At 45.1% G+C, this 24,536-nt stretch overlaps 1 protein-coding gene across 2 annotated transcripts in view; it reads right to left on the minus strand.

Annotated features, from left to right (window-relative positions):
• Nucleotides 1–3,250: 3,250 nt before the first annotated feature.
• Nucleotides 3,251–24,536, minus strand: part of LOC126335310 (serine/arginine repetitive matrix protein 1-like) — a 48,026-nt gene continuing 26,740 nt past the window's right edge. For both annotated transcript variants that reach the window (XM_049998451.1, XM_049998452.1), the window contains exons 5-7: nucleotides 13,432–13,884; nucleotides 8,041–8,310; nucleotides 3,251–4,018 (exon numbers count right to left, since the gene is read on the minus strand). In XM_049998451.1, coding sequence (XP_049854408.1) covers nucleotides 3,595–4,018; nucleotides 8,041–8,310; nucleotides 13,432–13,884 — 1,147 coding nt within the window. In that variant the 3' untranslated portion in view covers nucleotides 3,251–3,594. The remainder of the gene's footprint in view (nucleotides 4,019–8,040; nucleotides 8,311–13,431; nucleotides 13,885–24,536) is intronic.

Genomic DNA, 24,536 nt, shown 5'->3' on the forward strand with positions numbered 1-24,536 from the left:
CAGCATGAATCCTACAGGGCTGTCCATAAATCCGTAATATGAGGCTGGCGATCTCTTCTGAACAGCACGTTGCAATGCATACCAAATATGCTCAATAATGTTCATGTTTGGCGAGTTTGGTGACCAACGGAAATGTTTAAACTCAAAGAGTTTTCCTGGAGCCATTCTGTAGCAATTCTGAACGTGTGGGGTATCACCAACTGCCCCAGTCCATCGGAATAAACAATGGACACGAATGGATGCAGGTGATCGGAAAGGATACTTACGTGTCACCCGACAGACTTGTTATATGTATCAGGGGGTCCCATACCATTCGAACTGCACATACTCCACACCGTTTTAGAGCCTTCACTAGCTTGAATAGTCCCCTGGTGACATGCAGGGTCTACGGTTTTCTCCTTATTCATACGTGTCCATCTGCTCAATACAATTTAAAACGAGACTCGTCCAATCAGGCAACATGTTTCCAGTCAACAACAGTCCGATGTGGGTGTTGACACGTCCAAGTAATTCATGAAGATTTGTGTCTTACAGTGTCAGAAAGCCCATATCGATGTTTCACTGAATGTTATGCAGGTTGACACTCGTCGATAGCTCAGTATTAAAATCTGCAGCAGTTTCTAGAACGGTTGGTCTATCACGCTGAACGGTGATCTTCAGTCGTCGTTTGTCCCCTTCTTGCAGGATAATTTTCTGGCCCAGCCACGTCAGATTTGATGTTTTACCGGATTCCTGATATTCACAGTAAACTCCTGAAAGGTCGTACAGGGAAAATCCACTTATCGGTACATGGGAGATGCTGTGTCATTTGGCTTGTGCGCCGACTAACACCATGTTCAAAGTCTTAAATCTTGATAACCTGCCATTTTAGCAGCAGTAACCGATCTAACGACTGCGCCAGACACTTTGCTTGTATAAGGGGGTCGCCGACCACAGAACCGTATCCTGCCTGTTGTGTGTATTTTAACACTCGTACCTATACCACTTTCTTTGGCGCTTCAGTGTAGTTCTGCACTTTCACGACACCTGTATTTTCCGTCCTTCACCTAAGTCTGCAGAGTCCATAACCATCAAAGCAGGTAACCCCACCTCCGATAAAGTTATGCCACTCAGCCTCGACTGCGTAGTCACCTAAGGGTTCAGATCCCAGAAGCTTATTTACTCTTACTTCAAATTAGTAGTTTCAAGTCTTTTGTAATGGAATGCACCCAGCAGTACCCTCCAGAGTCTTGTGAATGTAGAAATGCAAGACCTCAAAGCTTCTGTGTTCTCTCTATTACGATGAGATCGTTACATTGGGATCCCACGACCAGCTAGGGAAACAGTTATTGACCCAGGTGTGACTGAGCAAGCCTTATACAGGGGGGGGGGGGGGGGCAGCGGCAGGTAGCCCACTAGGGACTTTTCACCTAGACAGCTATTCACCTAATCAGCACGTAGCACACTGAGGTTGTGAGTTCTTTTTATAGATAGGTGCACGCTCCTGACGAGCTGGCAGCAAAGTCAAGGTGGTTCTTCAAAACGCGCGAGATTCCACCACTGCGCCACATGGTGGTCGCTGAATCATGTTCGGAGCTTAGAGTGACGACATGTATTTACCAGTTCCCAGCTCAGGAATCCAGCATCACAAAGCCTGTACTCAGCAAATTGAAGTTGAGATGCTGCTGAGATGGGAGCATGTTTGAATTTGCTCTGAGCAGAAATCACCTTGATGTCACTAACTGGAGACTTTTCCCCTGAGTACCACCCCACTATGGCAGTGAATACCTGGCATAACAGCCATTGTCCAGTCTTGGTACACCTGACTGGGCAGGCACCTATCCTCATACTTGAGGTTACAGCTCTGACACCAGCATTGTGATCCATTTTTAGGTGGGACTAACATTTTGAGGTTACCTGACTATCCCCTGCGATGAATACGCTGCCATAATGTGTTTTGGATGTGAACAATTCTAATGTGTGTAGAGAATCGCAGCGAATGGTGGGTGTACTATACACAACCTGCGACGTCCTTAGCAGCTTACACTTCACTGGAATATAGGAAACTTGAGGTCAAACCCTAGGAGAAGAAAAAGCCAAGGAGGCTGAGGTAGAGCATGCGAAATGAGTTGGGACTGGTACGTGCCATAAAAGTGGAGTCTTAGGGTAAGACTGGGTAAGAGTTTATCGTCGCTTCTAAAGCCCAACAGTGCATGGGCAGTACTGCAGGAACTGCATGTGAACTATGTGGGGATTTTTCAGCAGTTTAACTTCGGTTGTTATATCTAACATGGCGTTAGATCACTATGAAATAGCATTCATTCCAGCATACTCTTCTACAGTAGACACGTGCTTAGCAATGAGCTAAATTTGAACTTTTATATCACGTGGTCGGTATGAAACTGTTCTATATTAATTCAGAATGTTTTTATCTTCAGCTGCTGAAATTCAGAGTAAAAACAAATGCAGAATTGGAAATAAGACATCAGAAAAGCTGGAATGTACATTTCGAGCTTCTTGTCTTCACTTGATACAAAGATATGCCAGATTATATTCATCAATTAGCTGGGTATCTTCGAGGATGAAGGTGATAGAGGGGGTGGGTTTATTTGCCAAACGTAGTGAAACACAGCTTAAAGCAAGGTAGCTGTGCAGGACAAATTTAGAGCTAAAAGGAAAGAGTTACTGAAACGTTTTACAAAGTATCAGATTACATTTATTCGCTTATGTCTTACACCAGGTGTCAGGACATAATTACGTTGTACCTTTCGCAAAGTCTAGATTAAGTCTGAAGAAGACAACGCGAGGATTAGTGCTACATAGACACCGAATCAGTGAACATGACGCGCATCAAAATAACTCAGAAATTTGACCGGGAGTTAAGGATGTGTATCGCTCTTTCAATCTGAAGGAGTTGATCCTAATGGAGTAGCAAAGATACGATCTTTCAAAATAGTACAGGAAAATTTTACAGAGGAAGATTATTGGAACAATGCTTTGGTTGTCACGCCGGTCGTCAGTTGTCTGATCATCTGGTTTGGACAGTGACTCCATTTGAGTGACAGCTGTACTAATGCCATTTATTCAACCAATGTAGTTATGACCCAACTTGAGCTACAGTTCATGAAGGTAAAGGGATATACAGAGTTTAAACGGAAAGAAGCTGAGTCATCAAAACTGCTCTCTGAAGTAGCTTTATTTCTCAGGTCATTGTACTGGGATAAATTACAAGGAATGCAACTAGGGACATTAGCATTCATTTTCAAGTGCGGAAAAAATTTGTTGATTTTTATTCACCACAGACGAGTTTTAAATTACACATGAAGTACAAACATTGGTTATTTTTAAACAGCTTTGCTAAGGATTAAGCCACTAAAAATTATCGATGAAGTTTTGCTTTTTTCTTCGTGCCCTTGGTACTGACTTACTGAAACTAACATTTTAGGAATTTTGTAGAATGTGACAGAAATGGGCTCAACATGAATTTACTTTCATCTGTGGTAATTTTCGTCAATACTATTTGCCAAAAGCTTCGTTAACTTACTGAAAAATTTAGAGAAGTTTAATGAGATTTTAAAAATTGATGGTTTCCATCTAAAAAACGGTGAGCAGCCTTCACTTGCGGCCCCTCTTCGGCACCAGCCCGCAGTGGCCGGCTGTGCTCTTCCGCTTGGAGGCCCGCCTCGGCTCCGGCCCTGGCGAGTCCTGCCCCAGTGGCCGCCCTTCCTCTGCCTCTCCCTCTGGCCCTGGCTCCTGCTCCCCGCTGTCCTCTGCCAGCGCTGCCCCGCCCTGTCCTGTCTGCTGCTCCCCCAGCTGCGCACCCTCTCCTCCAGCTTTCTGCTGCTGCTGCTGCTGCTGCTGCGGCTGTGGCTTCTGCTGCAGCCCGCCGAATGCCGACGCGGCCACCGCGGCTAGAGGCCCGAGTGTCCAAGCAGGGGGGCCCTCTTGTCCCTGGCCCAGTCCTGTCCCCTCACCTGGCTCTTCACACACTGGATCCTCTGACGCTTTCTGCTGCTCTTCGAGTGGCTCTTCTGGGATGCTGTAGGAAAGGCAACGATACGAATCAATATTTAAAACCCTTCATTCCTTCGACATGTAGCTACTGGTGAAATTTTCGCTCTTGTATGAAACCGATCTGAATTAAGTACCTTATGTTACAGAAACTGTCTGCAAGGGTTGATCTGGCTTGACATCTGGCCTATTACCAAGATAGGCACAGCTTTCTAGGCAAGGACAACGTTTAACATTTCTGGTTTAACCTTTACTTGAAGGCGTGTCCGCAGGCAAAGTAGGTGTTTTATGACAGGGTGGTTTGGGTAGAGCAAAGTTGCCCCAGTCAACTCATTTAGTCATGCTGAGAACTATCTGTAAGAGGTCGTTCCAAATTTAATTTGGAAATTTTGAAAATGACCCGAAGAAACTATGAGGTAGAATGTATGCAGAATATTTAAGGAGAGTTCTAAGAGTAGTGGAATAACTTTGTAGCAGGTTTGAATTTAAACTACAAAAACGATGAATATTTTAAAATCTCCTTTGTTTCTTTAACGCACCTCTGAAAACGTACGAGAATTGTACAGTCATTGCAGCTTATGAAATATGATGTGTAAATTTTCTGAAGCGAGGAAACGTTTTATGTTAACACGTCCTCTTAGATCATTCAAATTTTCTGTAAGAGCTGGAGCACGTATTAATACCGTCATCTTGTTTCAAAAGTGAGTAAAAATGGACAGACATGTATATTTCGCAAATGGATTTCAGTTTGGCACAGCATCTATACGGAACAGTATTTTTTCTGTTTTAAGAGCGGAATTCGTGTTTTTATCTGTTCCTTTCAGACAATTTCATTATGTACTGCTGACACGAATTTCGAAGCTAGTAGTTATAATTAACGTGTTTTTGTTCGCCCACTTAAGCTCTTACGTTTTTGACTGATCCTGTCTTGCTTCATGTACAATGTTGACTCCATATTCGCTAGCTACAATTTTATCTCTTTTTATTGTCTTAGACGGAATTAATGCTTTCCCTCGATGAAGAGCTCATGTGGAAGTTGGCGAATGCCTAACCTTTTCATCATCGAAAGTGCTGCCACTTGTTATGCATCTCAGATGCTAACTGTGGAGCAGTTTGTCTCAATACACGGAAGCGGTTGTTAGACGCTAAGCACTAGAGATGTGGTGCAACGGAAGTATGTTAAAATTAGGTGGCCTGATAAATGAAGTTTTTCCGCACAGCGTCGGCCAAGGAAGGAAGACGCGGGAAAACTTAAAACAAAGACAGGGTGATATGTGCTAATACATCAGCTAATAACGTTCAAGGTACTAAAAGGTGGCAAAAAACTAAGTGATACGGAAACAGGCAGCATGTAGCTGAGAATGTTAGATGCATGTGCTATACTGAGAAGCGGTTGGTGGGACAGGAATTTGGAGCAAGCTGCATCGAAATGTTTAGAAGACGGCAGACTTAATGGAATGTTATTTCACGTGGTATATCTTACTTTTATCACAATGAATGTTTCATAATTGCTATAGTCTATAAAAGGAACCATTCCAACAAAGTTTAATTTGAGAAAAGGTACAAATCTGTATAAAATTTGCTTCTAAAATCAGTGACGAGTTGCCTAAGAGCATTATATCTAAAATTTCTTCGCCCAGAAAGTATGAAGGACTGACACGGTTGAGTATCACCTCATTCTTTGAAATATGCCATTGAGTACAGTGCTTACGTGCAGCAACACCTAGCGGCTATACACTCAGCTGTTTGTACAGCAGTTGTATCTCAGATTGCAGGCCGAAAGTATCAAAGTTTTATGATTACGAAACAAGCTAGAAGTTTAAGAGAGGTTAAGCGAGAGATGCTTAGTACGAAAAGCCTTATCATTTCTTCCTACGTAAGTGAGTGTCAAAACGTTTTCACATTCGGAAGAGAAAGTTGGTGATTGAAATTTTGTAAATAGATCTCGTCGCAAAGAAAACCGCCATTGGTTCAGTGACTACCACCCGAACTTGCGTATCATATCAATGACACTCACCCCAATTGCGCGATGACACGAAACGAGCTGCCCTTCTTTGCACTTTTTCGATGTCCTCCGCCAATCCTACCTGATAAGGGTCCCATACCGCGCAGCAATATTCCAGCAGAGGACGGACGCATAAGTGTAACGTAGGCTGTCTATTGGGTTTGTCAGATCTGCCAAGTGTTCTGCCGACAATGCAGTCTGTTTCGCCTTAGCCTTGTCTTTCCAATGTAAGGTAAGTGATTTTAAATGTACTCTTGTTGTACCACTTCAATGCTGATTCCACCTCCTGTCTGCGTTGTCAGGTGTGATATTTTCTTAAATTTGGTGCCGCCAAATAGCACGCTAGGCCCACGCCGACTTTGTCTAGCGTACGGGAACGGCTGGAAGCACGAGTCAGTTCGATAGCTGCTTCTCTAACTTCTGAGTTGAGCTACTCACCTTTGCTTATCCATTTATAAGCGGAAGTACTTCCATTTAACAGACTTGACATTTCTATAGTATAATTTAATGGAAGCAACTTATTTGTCCTCTGAGGTCTAGCAGTTCTCGGCCCATGGCACTTAAAGGGTCATCTTTCATCCTGTGTTTGTACCTTTACTTGTGCTCAACGAGCAATGTATCGTTTCCGTTTACACTGAAGAGCCAAGGAAACTTACACCTGCCTAATACCGGGTATGGCCCTCGAGAGCACGCAGAAGTACCGCAGCACGACGCAGCATTGACTTCACTACTGTTGGCAGTAGTTCTGGATGGAACTGACACCAGGGCTGTCCGTAAATACATGGGTACAAGGAGGTGGTGAGCTGTTGTGAGCAGCAGGTTCGAAGGCACCCCTCATATGCTCAATAATGTTTATGTCTGAAGAGTGTTGGCCAGAAGAAATGTTCGAACTCAGGAGAGAGTCCCTGGAGCCGCTCTTCATCTATTTTAGACTTGTGGGGTGTCGCAATGCCCTACTGGAATTGCTGAACTGCATCAAAATGCACAATGGACATGAATGGGTGCAGCTTATCAGACAGGATGCTTACATACCGGGTCACCTGTCAGTCGTATCTAGACTAATCATGGGTCCTGTATCACTCAAACTGCCCAAGCCTGACATTTTTACACAGCCTCCACCAGCATCAACAGTCCCATGCTAACATGCACGGTCCACGCAGTGATGAAGTTGTGTGTATGTCCTTTAACATCCATCTGCTCGATACAATTTGAAACGAGACTCATCCGACGAGGCAGCATGTTTCCAGTCTATAATCCAATGTCTTCATTGACGGGCCCAGGCGAGGCGTAAAGGTCAGTGTCCTGCAGTCATCAAGGGTACACGAGTGGGCCTTCCGATCCGACAGTCCATATCGATGTTTCGTTGAATGATTTGCACGCTGACACTTTATGGCCCAGCATTTGAATCTGCAGCAGTTTGCGGAATGGTTGCACTTCTGTCAAGATTTTTTCAGTCGTCGTTGGTCCCGTTATTGCAGGATCTTTTCCCGGCCGCATCGATGTCCGGATCTGATGTTTTACCGGATTCCTGATATTCACGGTACAGTCGTGAAACGGTAGTACGGGAAAATCCTCACTTCATCGGTACCTCAGATCCTGTGTCCCGTAATTGGTGAGCCGACTATAACACCACGCTCGAGCTCTAAAATGTTGATAACCTGCAATTTTAGCAGCAGTAATACGTAAAAACCTGCCTGTTTACATATCTATTTGAATACGCATTCCTGTACCCGTTTCTTTGGCACTTCAGCGTAGTACGTTCTTTGAAGATGTTAATAGACCCATGTCCCTTTGAGAAGTAAATAACTTTCACAATCCTTAGGGCTTTGTGTGTCAGGGATTCTATACGATCTAATGTATTCTGGAAATCCAGCTTTTATGTAGTGATAAGCAGACAGACACCTTTCGAAATAAACTCGTGCAGGACGACTCGTGCGTGAATGTTTGTTCATTATGAAGCGTGTCCTGAATGGTCAAATTTGATCAAATAGCTGAAAAGCCTTTAGTCCATTTGTGGATAATTATCAGCAAAACTGCTCACTCACCCTCTGAATGCTGATGTCTCGCCGACGGATGACCGGAAGACGCCTGTAGCGGAGCACGTGAACAGGCCCTCAAGGTCAGGCCCCGGGAACAGGCCGGCTTCCTTCTCCGCCTCTTCCTCCAGCACGCTTCTCCCCTCAGTGGCCTCTTGAGGGACCTCACGTTCTGGTGGCACGTCCTGCAAACTCCGGCCCTCAGCTCTGGAGGGGCTGGAGGCGGCGCTGGATGATGGCCTGGAACCCGGCATGCTGCCCTCCCGAGAGCAGGGGGCGCTGTACACAAATGACTAGGCTGTACTGACTGCTGACCTCTTCCGAAAACAGCTGTTACTATATCGTACCGTCTCTTACCAAGCCATCTCTAACACCTGCTTACTATCTTCGTATCAAATCCACAGTGAACGTTTTGATTTCCCTTCACCCAATGTGGTCATTAGAGGCATTAGAGGCATTAGAGGCATTAGAGGCATTAGAGGCATTAGAGGCATTAGAGGCATTAGAGGCATTAGAGGCATTAGAGGCATTAGAGGCATTAGAGGCATTAGAGGCATTAGAGGCATTAGAGGCATTAGAGGCATTAGAGGCATTAGAGGCATTAGAGGCATTAGAGGCATTAGAGGCATTAGAGGCATTAGAGGCATTAGAGGCATTAGAGGCATTAGAGGCATTAGAGGCATTAGAGGCATTAGAGGCATTAGAGGCATTAGAGGCATTAGAGGCATTAGAGGCATTAGAGGCATTAGAGGCATTAGAGGCATTAGAGGCATTAGAGGCATTAGAGGCATTAGAGGCATTAGAGGCATTAGAGGCATTAGAGGCATTAGAGGCATTAGAGGCATTAGAGGCATTAGAGGCATTAGAGGCATTAGAGGCATTAGAGGCATTAGAGGCATTAGAGGCATTAGAGGCATTAGAGGCATTAGAGGCATTAGAGGCATTAGAGGCATTAGAGGCATTAGAGGCATTAGAGGCATTAGAGGCATTAGAGGCATTAGAGGCATTAGAGGCATTAGAGGCATTTCCAACAAAATTATTGTATCTACTAACAAATTGATTGTATGTATTAGAGGCGTGCCATAATAACTGCACTTCTCCAGGTAATATCTCGTAGTTGCCAGCTACGTATCCGTTTAATGGGATCAAGTACTGGGGAGACCAATGCCGACTAATGTCTACACACTGGACAGTTCCCTCTGCTTTGGTAAATGGCGGCTCAATTTTAGTCAAACAAGAAATTGAGAGCGATCTTTGGAACGAGTCCGATATAATCACTGAAACATTTAACAATACAGACTCGCTGGCAGTAGTTCAGAGATGTGCACAAACTCACGTGGGTAATATTGTGAGGTGCTCGGGATGACTGGACTACTTCCACTGTACGCCCTGTATTGTCCAGTATGAAACAACCTTACGTTTCTTCCTGTAGTTATTCACATTTATCAGCAGAATAGTTCGACAGACTGGTAATCTACAGTGCCAACGATCTGACCGTTTTCAGAACTCCAGTGCATATTGTTCTGCAGTGTTCGTGTACCCAATGGCATGTACAGTCAGATGATTAAAAAAATTGACTGCCCATCCTGCGCGTATGCAACAGCCAATATCACTACTGTTGCCCAACAGCAGTGTCACAGATACAGTGCCTTTACTGCTGTAAGCTTTGTTTGCTGCTTTACACATCTGCTATTTTATCAGCGTAGTTTCCAACACCATTCCTAACTTACCCAATGCAGCTAAAACATATGCCAAATACCAAGGTCCATGGAACAGGCCCAGGTGTCACCATACAGTGTTCACCCTCTATTGGTTGCGGTTTTGCATCCAAGGGGCATTGCGGCCTCAGGCGGTACAGCCATAGCTGCAAGGTTGCCTACATGGCAGGCGTAAACAGTATGACAACTCAGATCCGGTCAGGCTCATCTAAGGCGCCAAATCCAGAGGGTGTCAATGTGGCTGCACTATTTTATAGCAGCAGGCACATGCTGTGAAGTGGATTGACAGTACCACTCCACTCGCGGGCACGGGGGGGGGGGGCGTACAACGCAACAGTAGCAACTTCTCTAGAGCAGCAACTATCGTGTAATTTAGGGATACTTAGAATATGGAACGACCATACTAATTTTAGGACTTCGTGGCTAATTAGTAGCCAATTTTATTGTTTTTCACTTATGCGCTCCTAGGACTCAACTTTATACTCTTAATATATTTGATTCAGTTGTTCCACTTCATGGTTTTATACCCTGCGTCAGACAAACTTTGGTGTAATGTGACACATGGCAACGCCCGTCAAAGCAGGTTCCCGCTCTATACCAACCTCACGTGTACCTCAAACACTTCGCATGTAACTGTCACACAGCACATTTAGCATTGTGTATCACCGCAACTAAAGCAATCCACACAGGCTCAGGGTGTCACCCTCGAAAGGACATTTGCGAAAGACCACATGTAAGTAATTCATCTATAGCTCCGTCTACGTGAGCTATCTGCAGTTCATACTTAAATGCTTGGCACTAGGCCTCCTAGGTATTTCTCTACGATTCCACTCGTAAACAGAGCCTGGCAAAAACTAACGTCTTTCCACGCGAGCTATGATTTATTTTATTACACTGGTCATTTCTCCCTATGTAGGAAGCCTAAATAAAAGGCTTTCGGATTCGAAGGAGAATATTTGTAATATCGAGAAAATGCCTCACTAACAACGCTTTTGTTTTAATGGTTGTCACCCTAAATCGAATAAATCCGCGACACTGCCCTCTTTCGCGCTATTAGGAATCCATCTGCCCGGATAAAAACTTCTGTAGCCTGCGTCAATCCTATTTGGCTAGTATCCCATAACGCTCAGCAGTAACCTCATAGCATGAAGGAAAGCTTAATGGATGCAGTCTTCGCAGAGTTGCTTCCATGCGTTCTGCCAGTAAAACTCAGTCGTTTGATAGCTTTCTCTACAACATCGCTACGTGTTCATTTTAAATTATGTTACTCGTAATCAAATTTCCTGGGTATTTTATGTTCACACCCTTTCAATTTGTTTTGTTTCTCGTGTGACCGAAGTGCGATTGATTCCCTTTACTACTTCGGATAACCTCAATTATTTACATTCAACTGCCATTTACAGTACTATACATTTTTTGTATTTTTTCAATTGCATCCTGATTAATAGATTGTAAACGACAGCACCTTCTGCTATGGCACAAATTGGGCTGTTAAATTTCCTCGTTATCTTTTCTATAAATTAAAGCGGAGGGCCCGTAACCCTTTTCTGGGCAACACCATGTGTCACTTCTGTTTTACTCGTTGAATTTATCGATTGCTACGTACTGACCCACCTCTCAGGTATCACTGATTCAGTCGCAGAAATGAGGTTTTACTCTGAAGACAGTCATTGTAATTGGAAGCCTCTTGTGAGCAAAAAAGAGGTCTACAGTCTTTCGGATATCTGGAAAACCTATTAATTTGAGATCTTTGTCGATAGCATTCATTACTTCGTGAGAATAAAGGTCTAGTTGGTTTCTCACGAACGCTATTTTCTGAATCCCCCTCACTCAGTGGAACTCTCTCTTCAAAGTAATTCAATATATTCGAACATTGTGTCTGTTCCTGAACCCTACTGCCAATCGACGTTAGTGATGTGCGTGTGTAATTCAGCGCATTACTCCCGTTTCCTATCGTTAGTACTGGCGTGACCTGAGGCATGTTTCGACAAGCGAGCATACTCGCGTATGTTATCAGGTCCGGTCCACTCGCCTTTATTAAATTACTGACGTTGCTTCGTTACACTGGTAGTATTTAATTCACTCATGCTTTCAGCTTTTTCTTGATTAGAATTATGAAGTCTTTACTTCGTCTTTCACCATTCCTGTCGCAAAGTGGACGTATTTATTGTGTTACCGTTGGTATACTTTACGCACGACCCAAAGTTTGTGCATCCTTTTAAGTCTGGCGTGCTTTTATGTCATGGAGTATCATCTCTTCATTTATCTGGTATAGATCTGAATTGCCATCGATACCGTCGATACCTTTATATCGCTAGTTTGTGAAGATGAGACCTCGGAAAGCGTAAAGAAATTATGCTTCTTTAAAGAAGTGTATAATTTGAATATTATTGGTGAATGTGTCGCTCCAACAACCATGTCATTATGCCAGTTTCTGTCATGATACCTATTTCGTCAGGGTTATTTATTAACAGCTGCTATATGTTTTAACAGTTTGCAACATCAAGCGAGCTCGTGAACTAAGATGGTTGGCTGGTGGTTGCGGTTAAAGGGATCAAACTGGCCAGCTATGGACATGGAGAGCAAGGAGTAAATTTTCACCAAGTTGGAGGATAGCTCATTGTCAGACTAAGGTGGTCTCGTTGAGAAGGGCTTTGAGCCACATTTAGACGATTTTGGGAAGTTATGCAACACATCATCCAGTTTGTGGAAACGCCCGTGACTGTATGGGGATGCTGTTTTAATTTTAAGTGACCCACTCATTTTTAAGATTTCTGCACCATCTCCCAACTAGTCCGCTATATTCTCTACGAAGAGTTAAGGCTCTATGGCCAAAATATCTTCCTCTGTCCTTTCACAACACAGGAATTGGAGGAGTATGCCTGTACTTATTTGTTACCATTATGCTCGTGACAGCAAGTGAGGGAAGGAAGCATTTCGAGGTTGTGCCTCTGCAGTGAACTACTTTCCCTCTGAAGAAACTAAGCCATACGACCACCAGCAGGAGTGAGCTTCGTATGCAAGCCATGTGCCACGGAAATGGCTCAGAACAAAAGGGCTCAGAGGAGTACTATGTTGGCAACATGCTACAGATTACAAACAGCACACTGAGTAAAGCCTAAAAAGTGTTTGAGGTTGCTCTCTTACCAGTCAGTTTTTAGTGATAACCAGATCATCCCAAAATATTACAAATCGATTTTACTTATTTGTTTTAGTGACTGCATTACAGATACTTTAATTTTTCTTGAGACTGGACACACTGGTTATCTTCGGTTACAAGTGCCTTCTGTGGCATGCTAATTACCAGTCTACATAACCACTCTGATCACATTGGCTGAGTTACATTTTACGTACTACTGTGTGACGTTTTATTTGCTTATCAGTAATGTGTGAATAGTATGCATTTTTGATTGGTCTGATTTACTGATTTTTAAGTGTTGAGTGGTTTTGAAGGACACAGGCAGAGTTTTTGTATTTTTCGTTACTTTCGTCTGTGTGCACTACAGATCTTGTGCATGTTGCTTAGTCTCGCAGTGATGTGTAAAAATGGTAAGGAATGAAACTGAGTATGTACAACCGATGGCTGTAACTATACCTTCCACCAGGTATTTGACAGCGATTGCGCCGCTGTCTCCCCCTGCCCGTGCTCGGCGGCCGCTAGTCAGTGTCCCCCTGGACCCACCTGGCTGACCAGATCTCGTCGCTGGTGCCGGGGGAGAACATCTCGCGCATCGCGTCGCTCACTGTTGGCGACGCCGGCTGCGAGGTCGGTGGCGCGGGCGACGTCGGCAGCTGCGGCTGCGCGGGTGACGTCGGCGCCGACGGTGGCTGCGAAGTTGGAGGCTGCGGCTGCGCGGGCGACGTCGGCGGTGACGGTTGCGCAGACGTCTGCGGTGGCTCCTGCGGCGTCTGCGGCTTGGGCACAGCGAGCTTGAGCTGCTTTAAGCGCCCCCGGACGTCGCGCGTGTCTCCCGAGGACTCCTCGTGCAGCGGCAGGTCTCGCGAGCTGCCGTCGTCCGAGCCCTCCTGGCTCTCGCTGGCCGGGCTGGAGGAGCTCTCCGGGGTGGACAGCTGCCGCCGCAGCTGGAGGCGCTTCTTCACTGCGTCCTGCAAGCGGCTCTCCAGGGTGAACGCCCTGTGAACAAGACCAGCCTCCTCACTGTAATTGTACATGACTAGGAAACACAAAGAACGGTCAGAAACTAAGAAGCAAGTGTGTTGCAGGGCAGCTCGTGCTGAGAGCTGGAGACAAAAATTCCATACGTTGCCTCATTTTGAAGTTAACTAGCATCGAAGTTACCCAGTTTAATGGTACTTTAATTACGTAACCATTACGGCACCTCATCTGAACCTCTTGATACCAGTAATACTGTTTCTGTTACCTACTTAACATATTTCTGAGACAACATTCAGATTTAATTTCACTTTTGATACATCGATATGTTTATATTGCAATGATTCTTAAGCGTATTCTTTCTTTTGTCACTATGATCTTTGACGTACTTTCAACTTATTTTTGGTCGCGTAAGCGATAGTTAACATGGAGTAGGAGCTTAAAGTCAAATCGTGGAAGTCATGTTGGAAAGACGAACATTGTCGGCTTATAAAATGTGAACTTTAACAGTGACTGTGAGGAAGATGTTTTGAAGTATGTTTTGTATTGTGAAGTGATGTTTAGTGTGTCGCGTGATATTGCAATAAGGAAGTTTAACTTAAATTCTGAGTGCTGATTATTTTTTCATCACTATTGTGGTAACTTTGAAAGGTTTAATCTCCAAGAATGGTGTGAGAAACGTATCTACGAAACTTTTGAATATTGCAGAATAAAACCTAGGCCTATTTGCATCCGAGCTTGGAATCAATCACCTAGATTTTCAACGATTGAATCATGATAATACGACACCAGCGTGGGAAACACAAACTTGAGTACCTAGTTTTTTTCAATATTACATGAAATGACTTAACTGTGCTCTAACGACACCTGCCACAATATGACCGAGGTGCCCGAAAATGCAGTACTGTATTTAGCAGAGTGAGCAACACCACAATCGTTATTGAAGTTTGACCTTTGTCGTGGTAGGGTTGTTAGACCAGGGAGGCAACTGCCTGCACTAATTCAATTGCCCTGCCTATGGAATTAGTGTCAGCTCTCATGGCAACGATTATGGCTTAAACTGTTCAGCATTTGGCTTTGATTTTGTTGTTACTGTCCCATATCCAGTTCTTCCGTAACTGGCTCCGTTTCGGGGAACGGAATCACGAACACGTTTCAGTACACCAGCTGTGACGGGCTGCTCTAATTTGCGCGGACATTGGCCTCAGCGCCAAATTTCACTGCTAATTAACTGAAATGTTACAACATTTTTCTGTGTCTGAGAACCGCAAAGGATCTTACAAACGTTTCGTACTGCTTCTTACCGTCCTACACATAACGGCTATAACGTTTTGCAAGGTGTTTTATGTTCCTCTGGGCAACTATAAAAATCAAAAATGAAGCTAAATTTCTAGTTTTAATGGAAACTAGAATAGCTGTGTATCTGGAAAGTGGTTTTTCTTAAATGTCTTAGTTCAACAGTCTTAACAATGTACCATGTAATAACTAAAAAGTTTAACGTTTACAACAAATGCTTCCTAGAAGAAAACTAGAGATTAATTTCCTTGTAATTCAAAACTGCACGTATTTTACGCCTTATTGCAGCAAGCGTAACCGAAATGCTATCTTGAATTTCTAACAAATTCTCATTTTTAGCAGAAACACATGAAGCATTTCATATTCCACTTGACAAATTTTCTAGTAGTCGTGGACTGCTTAAATTCAACTGATCCGAGATATACTTTGTCCATCTGAACATCTTCACTCTTTACGCCATATTGGGTAACGTTAACTGTCACATGCATCGTTCATTACAGTTAACACAGAACTAAACGCCAACTGAACCGCACTGAAGTAGTTAGAAGAGTTATGTCAAATTATCTTTCTTTCGAACTCCGCTTTAAATATAAATAGTTTTCTACTAAATGTCTAGCCCGAGTATTCAGTGAGATGAATTTCATACCATGCCTGACTTGGCATTCACTACATTGCTTACACATTCCATAAAATGTCCAATTTCAGTTTCTCGGTAACAGATTGGAACAGAATGATTAAAGAAAAATATTTTGTGCGTAGCACAGCACCTATAAAAATCGTTCTCAATGTTATGTCAAATGTCGATGTAGCTTACATTAAGTCTGTAAATTTGAACGGAACTTTTTCTGGGCGTCTGAGAACCCGAACTGAACTACCTCAGTCAATGAACTACAGAAGGAGCATGAAACTTCAGTCTGCACACTAAATGTAATTTTTGAAGTTAATGCTGCCTTTTTTAATGGGAATCTGCGGTCGTTACAGAAGGTGCTGAAGATGTTCTGTTTCTGTTACACTGCCTGACAAAGTGAACGACCCATAAAACATGATCTGACGTCGGTGCAACTCCTTATACCTGGAGGTGGCGTGTACGTACGCTATTACAGCTGCAGCTCTATGACAGGCACGGCTCCCACCACAGTGCACTGATCACTCGTGTTTACCATCTGATGTGTGGTATCCATTTGGCCAGTTCCTCGAATCTTGCAATACCCAGATCTGTGGAGCATGCAGATGACACTGATCCAGTGTTTTACTGGATGTGAATGTGACGGCAAGGTTCCAGTCCACCCCATCTGACTACCAAGATAGTATCACTATTGCGCAGCACCGACAAACCCTTCACATTACTACTGCCATGGACTAATAAATGTAGCACTGTGCTCAGCGATGAATTGCTGTTCTGCACTATCCTTCAGGTCCACTGGCGATCAAGGCAGTGACTTTGGGACAGTCTCCACACCCCCAGAGTCCCCAGTGATGTTACATCTGGTGCCATGATGCGGACAGCCATCAAATACAACTACAGATGCTGGCTGGTAGTGATCAAACTGGTGCCAAAATGTACGAGAGAAATACACTGCATGTGTTGCCCTTATGCAACAGTATCGTGATATAATTTTCTAACAGGAAAATGCCTGTCCACACGTGGCTGTTTTGTATATGAACAATGTCGATTATGAGGTACTGCCATGGCCCGTAGGATCCCCAGATCTGCCTCCTTCAAGACCAGTGTGCGACCAGTTCTGATGGTTTCGTCTTAGTAGCAGTATCGTGGTAGTGTAGGACCAGTTACAGCAGTTTTGTGCTAGCTTGCCTCAGGAGAGCCATGTTGGCATTAACACCCTTCCCAACCTCATCTACATGAATCCAGACCAGATATCGTTATATCGTTAAGAGGGTACTTTGCAGCAAGTTCTTTGGGAATCTTTTATGACTAATACCAATACACACCCTCCCTACCCCTGGAATCCCCTTTCGCTTCCCACAGCCCTCCAGGCTGCTGCTAAGGCAGTGGGCGTCCGTGGTAAGCGGCACCAGGGCACTGCCTGTCAGTTGGCGCTACTCCTGCAGTGAGTGCTCACGCAGACCACCACAAATTTGTTGCCTTGTGTGAAGAATGCTGTGTTCCACCGTCGTACAGAGGCCATGTTAAACTTGGAAAGAGGCAGGATTACAAGAAGGCAATATACTGTACTAGCTCGTTTGTAAATATTCATGAATTCTGGAGGTAAGAAATGTGTATTCTAGCCACAACAAACCTATTACTCCACTGGTAACAGGGTTTGGTTCTGACGTACAAACACGTTACTACACCAAAATAGAAGTCCAATCAAATGAAATGTGACAATTATCGATACAGAGTGAAAGATGGTTTTCAGACCGTTTTAAGTAGTGGCTAAAAGTGACGTCAAATCAAACTTATGATGTACAACTTTGGTTATCAAGAAAATTCTCACGCTATGTAACCTGTCGAATACATTGCTTGCCAATTTATGAGGAGCGCGGCCACACGAATTATGCCACAACCTTCATAAACCCTGTGTAAAGGTCATCACGACTGTTCAGCTTTGTCCTGTAAGCTGCTTTGTTGAGACAACGCCCATCATCGCTTACAGTTGGTAGTTAACATGACACGAGACAACTGTTTCGTCGTTCCTACCTTATGACTGACAACGTCTTAATGACGCAGAGAATGAGCGGAACGAAATCTGTGCTTACCCCAGTTGCCAGGTATCTATGTGCTGCCTTACGCTGCGGCAACGTTTAGACATACCGTGCAGCTGGAATCCCCGATCTGACTCCATCCTCCGACGCACGACAGCTCACTGGGTGATGACTGGTGGATGGGTGGTTGGCGTACAGCGTAGGATTGCAGTCCCTGGGTGGAAAGAGGAAGTGGGAACTGGCCTCATCTCCCCTCACGCATGAGGCCAAAGCGACCAACTGCGTGCGACGTCTGGAAGAGATTTGTTTCGCTGTAGGGCACAAATAACAGCCGGGCTCCTACGCGCCCAAATCGTTACTACAGTACACAAAGACCGAGGAGTTAACTGCACGTCAGCCCGAAGTGGCAGAAGACGGCTAAAAACAGGGACGTAGAGAAAGGGGTAAGGTGGGGCACCATACAAAAACTGGTCCAAAACTAAAAATGAAATAGCGTTCGCCTTATTGCTTTGACGGATAAAACGTAAAATACGGTCGACAGCCCACGCGTCATTTGCTGAAATGGCCGCTGAAACAGATGGAAAACCCGAGTGGGAACGTAAACTTCAATGGGCATTCTGTAAGGAAGTGGCGGACAGTTAAAACTTGTGCACTAAGTATACGAAATGGTGAGGTAGTGCCGCTTAGCAAATGATGGCTAGAAATGAAGTGCCCAATACGCAGCCTAGTTAAAATGACTCCCGATGGGAAGGACAGGAGGTCGTCCTCGATGCTGGAAGATGCTTAATAAGCTTGATCTTATGCCCATGAAGGGGCACCACCACTTGACAGACGACAGCACAGATCATCGGAGCGAATATAGTAACTGGTGGGATGACGTACAAGGAGTGCAGCCTTAACAGTGTCAGCAACCTTGTTTTCTGGCAGACCAACCTAACCAGGAACCCACATGACCATCACAGTGGCACCATCAAGACTGAACAGGTGACAGTTTTCCTGGGCCCTCTGTACTAAGAGATGGGCGGTATACAGCGCACAGTCAAGTGCGTTGAGAAGTGAGCAGGAGACAATTTAAAGGAGTGTCACCAGATGTACTCTGTGGCGTACTGAAGGGCGAAGAGCTCGGCTGCAAATATTGGGCAGTTTGGCGGAAGCCGATATCTAAAGACAAGGGCGCTAATGACGAAGGCACACCTGACACCAGTCAGTCCGAGAGCCATCAGTGTACACGAAGGTACTACCGCCAAGTTCCATGTGAAGGTCGTAAAACTGAAGGTGAGACCGAGGCTGGAGTAGTGTCCTAGGGAAGCGAATGAAGGCCAAGGTTAATATGGGCCACTTCACGAAGCCAAAGGGTTCTCACCCACATGTGAAGCAGAAGGTAGTGTGAAGTTAAGCCACCGGATCAATTGCCGAAATCTGACTCCAGGTGGTAACAGAAGCGGATCGCGACCCATACTGGCGATCAAGGCAAGCATCTTAGGAGCAGGCATAGAATGAGTTGACATGCATGGTAGAACTGGCATGCATACCTGCTAAAGAAAGTCACGGCGGTAGGACAGCGGTAGTTTAGCAGCTTCAGCATACACTCAACTGGACTTGTGTAAAAGGCACCAGTAGCCACGCAGATGCCACGACTGGAGAGAGTTGTGACTGAGTAAGAGGTATGGACGTGCAGACGCATGAAGAAAGCACCTCTAGTCAAGTTTCGAATGGAGAAGGGACGGGTAAAAATGGAATAGGGTGGTTCGATCGGTACCCCCAGGAAGTACCATTGAGGAACCGCGTACAGCGAGCTGCCAGGTAAGACATGGGAGGACTAAGAGCTTCCTATCGAGGGCGATAACGAGGAATTTCGTAGGTTTAACGAACGAAAAAATATCAATAGGCCCAAGATGTAAAGATGGTGAGAAACCGTCTGTATTGCCAGAAACTCACAGACTGTTTTGGCATTGGAAAAAACGAAAGCCATTGTCGATACTCCAGGAGTAAAGACGATCAAGACAGCGCTGAAGACGGCGTTCAGTGAGACAGTTACGTAATGAACTGAAATAGAAGGCAAAATCGTTAGCAAAAAGGGAAATAGAGATGCATGGCGGGAGACAGGCCATTATAGAGCTGATGCAGATAGCAAAGAGGACGACGCTCAGGACGTTAAATTGACGCACGCCGTTTTCCTGGGTGAAGGCAGAACCCATACGCACCTAACTGTCTTAGAAATCTCTGAAGGAAATAGGGCATGCAGCCACAGAAGCCCCACGTGGAAAGTACATAGGACACTAGTTCTCCATAAGGCGTCTTAGACCTTCTCCAGATCGAACGGTAACAATGATATCTGCAGAAAACCATTCATGACATTGGTGGACAAAGTAACGAGATGGTCAAGTGCGAAACGCCGAGCTCGAGACACAGACTGTGCATTTGTTTGGAAATTGCAATACTCGAGGCACCATACGAGTCTGGAATGAATCATACATTTTATTACCTTGCAAACGCAGCTGGTATGTGATGGGGTTGTAGCTACAAGGAAGGTTTGTCTCTTACTGGGCTTAGGTCTGGGAAACGTGCTCTTTACCCAGATGTGGTTGTCCGTTTTAAGCTGAAATTTCTCGCCCACAAGAGAAGGGTGCTGCAACGTCTGGCTGTGGACAGCATCTGGCCCTGGGACAGAGGATCGGGATGAACAGAGCATGATGTAGGTCCCTCACAGTGAATGCGGCACTGCACCACGATTCTGACAAGGGAAAGACATCGTCCGACAAGCCTCAGGAATGCAGGTTGATAGTAGGAAGAGCTCTTAACTGCCGCAAAATGGCGGCCTAAGATGTTAGATTACCAAAGGAACCACGATAACATCTGTCAGGCCGGAAATTTGAGAATGGATCTTGGTCCCAGAGAGCTGTCGGAGGTTGGCCCACACGACAGATGATGGGGTGGAACTGCTAAAAGAGCTTGTTAATGAAATCCAGCTAGCTCTCTTGCAACCCCGAAGAATGCGACGACACTGCGCAACTATCTGGTTATAATGAATGCGGTTTGACACCTTAGGATTCTCTGCGCCAATTGTGTCACGGCACGCCGCAGACCACTAAGGGACTGGGACACGACATGGTAAAGACGAAGTGTGACGAATGGAACGTTCTGCAGCAGTAAGGATAACGTTTGTGATATATTCCACCTGGTCATCACAACTGAGGAAATCTTGTTCTGCGAAGGTTGCCAGGGAGGATTAAAGCTACCAGTCAGCCTAAGCAAGCTTGAGGTGGCATGCCTTTACAATGCATGCAGTGACTTGCCCCCTCTCATATTTACATCTTACTGTGATTAATTCCATTTGGCGAAGCATAGCCGAGTATGGTCATTGCAAGGTTATTGAGAACCCAGAACTGAATATTTTCCTCTCTAATTGCAGCGGTTGAGAGTAGCTATTTCTTCCCACGCTGCGTCTCATGGCCTGTGTGGTCCAGAGAGGAGTGTTCTGCTGGGGATGAACGGATTATGCCGACAGGTGTAAGGGAGTCGAGTGGATGCTGTTCAGACGCCAACATTGTCCTAAGAGCGGGGGCGACACCTACAGGGTCCTGAAGGAGCAGCTGGCGTTACAGATTGTCACTTCGCAGACACACACTGAAAACACTGATGGGCTACGAGCGAGGCGTGGGAATAATTTGTGTTCCCAGGTAGTCTGCGTGCAAGTTCGCGCGTTTTCTGCCAAATCGTAGCTGATTGGCTTGCTCAGGGGATAGCTCCGTGACGTAGCAAAATCGGCGAAGAAATTGGCTCCAAATATCTCCACTGGATGAGTAGTACTTCGGCAATAGAGTGGAATTTTCCGCCAGTTTTCGAGTTGCTGATCGGCACGTTTAACCACAGCCACTGTCGTGGGGGCGGGAATGTTCTTTTTGGCTTGTACGGGTGTTCTTGATAGTGTGCTATCGCCTTTCAGTCTGAGTAGGTTACGAGGAAGCTCTCGCTGCCCTGGACAGCCTGCCTTCAGTTGGCTGTTTAATATACTTCCACTTAAATGTAACTGTTTGACGAAGTTGAAATTTCGACTTCAACCTAACTTTCCGAAATTGAGCGTTCTTCGAACAAGCGGCGTATGTTGTCCTTTAGCAGTTTTGGCTAAAGTTGACTGTATCGGAGTTACTGTGTGACTTCGCTTGTTAAAATGAATCACTGTACCGTCAGTGATTGTGTGGAGAGCCTCCTGCATCTCTCCCAGAGCCGCATTTTGTATTGCTGGAAATCTTTAGTCTGGAACAACCAGACCAGGATAATTTGTTTCCGTCTATACTCGCGACGTTATCACGACGGGATGTCCAAGCAACCATCCATTGCCTCCGGTACGCCAGATCGTGTCCTTGCAGTTAAGAAGAGCTTGGTCATGTATGTCCGCAGCATCGGCAGATTAGGGAATTTTGCTACGTGATAATCAGAGCCCAGCAGAGTGCGCCTGTTACCGTCTTTTCTATCGTGGTTCTGTCTTGGGTGTTCATTGAGTTCTCACTACTGTAGCAGCAACTAATGTTGGATTGGTTGGGTGTCTTAAGATTTGAGTTGCAAGGCATTGGCTCCACGTACCACTTGGTCATGAATGTCGCAAGCTAGTTTATGGACAACTTCACCTTCACAGCTTTTATTGAAGTATCCAATTTGAAGTATTGTAAATGTTTCGTATGGTTTTATGTTGCGTTTAGCCATAATTATTTTGTAAATAACTTTCATCCTGTAAACGGGCAACCCTTTCATCTCTCACTACGTTAATGAAACTTTCCTTTATCAAATTTATTTCTATCAAATTAAATTATTGCAGGTCCCAAACTTGTCCACTCCACTTGCAGGGTCGATTACAGTCAGCATCATTTCCATATGAGGGTTCTAGAAGAATTTAGTGTTAGATACACTGCTAGCCGTGGTACCTCGCAAGCTGCCACTTGGGCATGCATGTGGATGGGGTAGGTGTCAGCAGATGGAGAGCACACAGGAGTGGTCGCTGGAGTAGGCGTCAGAAATAATGGGCCACTCAAGATGAGGGACAAGCTGGGCAGTGCACAAGGATAGGGCCAAATGGGAATTGGTGTGCGAGGAGTCAGAATGAAAGTGGGTGCACCAGTGTTAAGGGAGAAGAGATGAAATAGGTTAAGGTCAGCCAAGAGGGCACCTCTGATAGAACATAAAGGGGATGATGCACATTTAAGTCACTGAGTAGCAAAAATGGGTGGGGTAGCTGCTCAGTAAGATGAAGGAAATCAGCCCTTGCACATCAAATGATGGGACATAAATGGCACAGAGGGAAAAATTCGGGTGGGGAAGAAAAAAGGTGAACTGCAACAGCTTGAAGATTGGTAGTCAGGGAGTTGGGTTGACTATGGTCATCTCGTGTGAGCAGCATGAAACCCCAATGAAATGGAATGCCAGCCTCAGAGGAAATGTCAAAACTAACTGGTAAAAAATGTGGAAGCTCAAAGTAGTGATGGTGCAATTTTGTTTCCTGTGGGCAGAGTACAAGGAGACAGTGATGCTAAAAGCAGCTGTATATCCTCTTAGTGGGAACAGGGGTTGCTAACATCCCATTGGAGGAGAGTCATGATGCAAAAAAGGATCTGTGACATCACTAGTTGTCGAGTGAGCCTGTGAAGAGTCGCTACTATAGGGCACCGAAGCAGGTCGATCCCGCTCCATTTGGTCCACAAAGCGTCGGCTTACATGTGCGTCTGGATCCCAACACTGATAATGGTTGGTGGTGTGCACTGGCCACATGAAGGAAGGCCATGCTAAGGTATCACGTGATAACGTCAGAGAGGATCTTCGAGTAGGTGAAGGGAAAGACCATTTGCCTTTGGTGGACTTCTTTGAACCTTTCTGGTTAGAGGAAGATTCAAGTGTAGATTGGTTGGAATGATGTAGAAAGTCGTCACGTGAGTACTGATGTCCTTTCTGGCCCACCACTTGGGTAGCTGGTGGCTTCACCCCTTGAGGCCAGAGTTTGATGATTTGTTGTACAGCCAGACGAGGGGATCGCGATGCTACGACACTGGCCGCTTTCACTACCTCAGCTGAAAGGAAGGCTGCATGTGTGTGGCAATGTCCTTCGTGGGGTGGAGGGTAAGAAGAACCGAACTATAGGTACCAAACATAGTAACACTGGATTCGTGACTGGCCAGTCACTTGCTAGCAACTGGATAAGGCATCTTTTCTTTTGCCAGAATCTCTTACAGCCCACTAAGCAAGATACATTGAACACTCGAAATTAGGTGGCAAGGATGACATTGTTTATACAGCGGGGAAAAAGATGTGGTCCATCTTATTCTTGCGCATCCCTACCAAAGGTGAGAATTTGACTGGTTATCGACAAGAAATTCGTGTGTGGTTGGAACGATACAACTAGTAGCAGCGAATTGGGTTCATAATGTACGGTCAGACAATTTCGCAACCTGCTTTGACCTTGGCACCACTATCGAATGTGAGATAAAGAGCGAGTGTGTAATAAGAAGGAACCTACCTTTTTGATTACACGATGGACGGCGATGACACCCTGATGAGAGAGGTGCCTTTGGGTTTATGCCTGTCAGACTGGAGCAGCCTAGTGTAAGTAACACCAGAGGAAAAATTCGGAGTTCTATGGGCCGTGACACGAACAGGGTAGCCGTGGAGGAACGAGTTGGCAAGCAGTTCTGCTTGAGAACCAGGAGTGTCCAAAAGCGAAGTGC

Source organism: Schistocerca gregaria, chromosome 2 (assembly GCF_023897955.1).
Source record: "Schistocerca gregaria isolate iqSchGreg1 chromosome 2, iqSchGreg1.2, whole genome shotgun sequence".
Classification (NCBI taxonomy): Eukaryota; Metazoa; Arthropoda; class Insecta; order Orthoptera; family Acrididae; genus Schistocerca; species Schistocerca gregaria.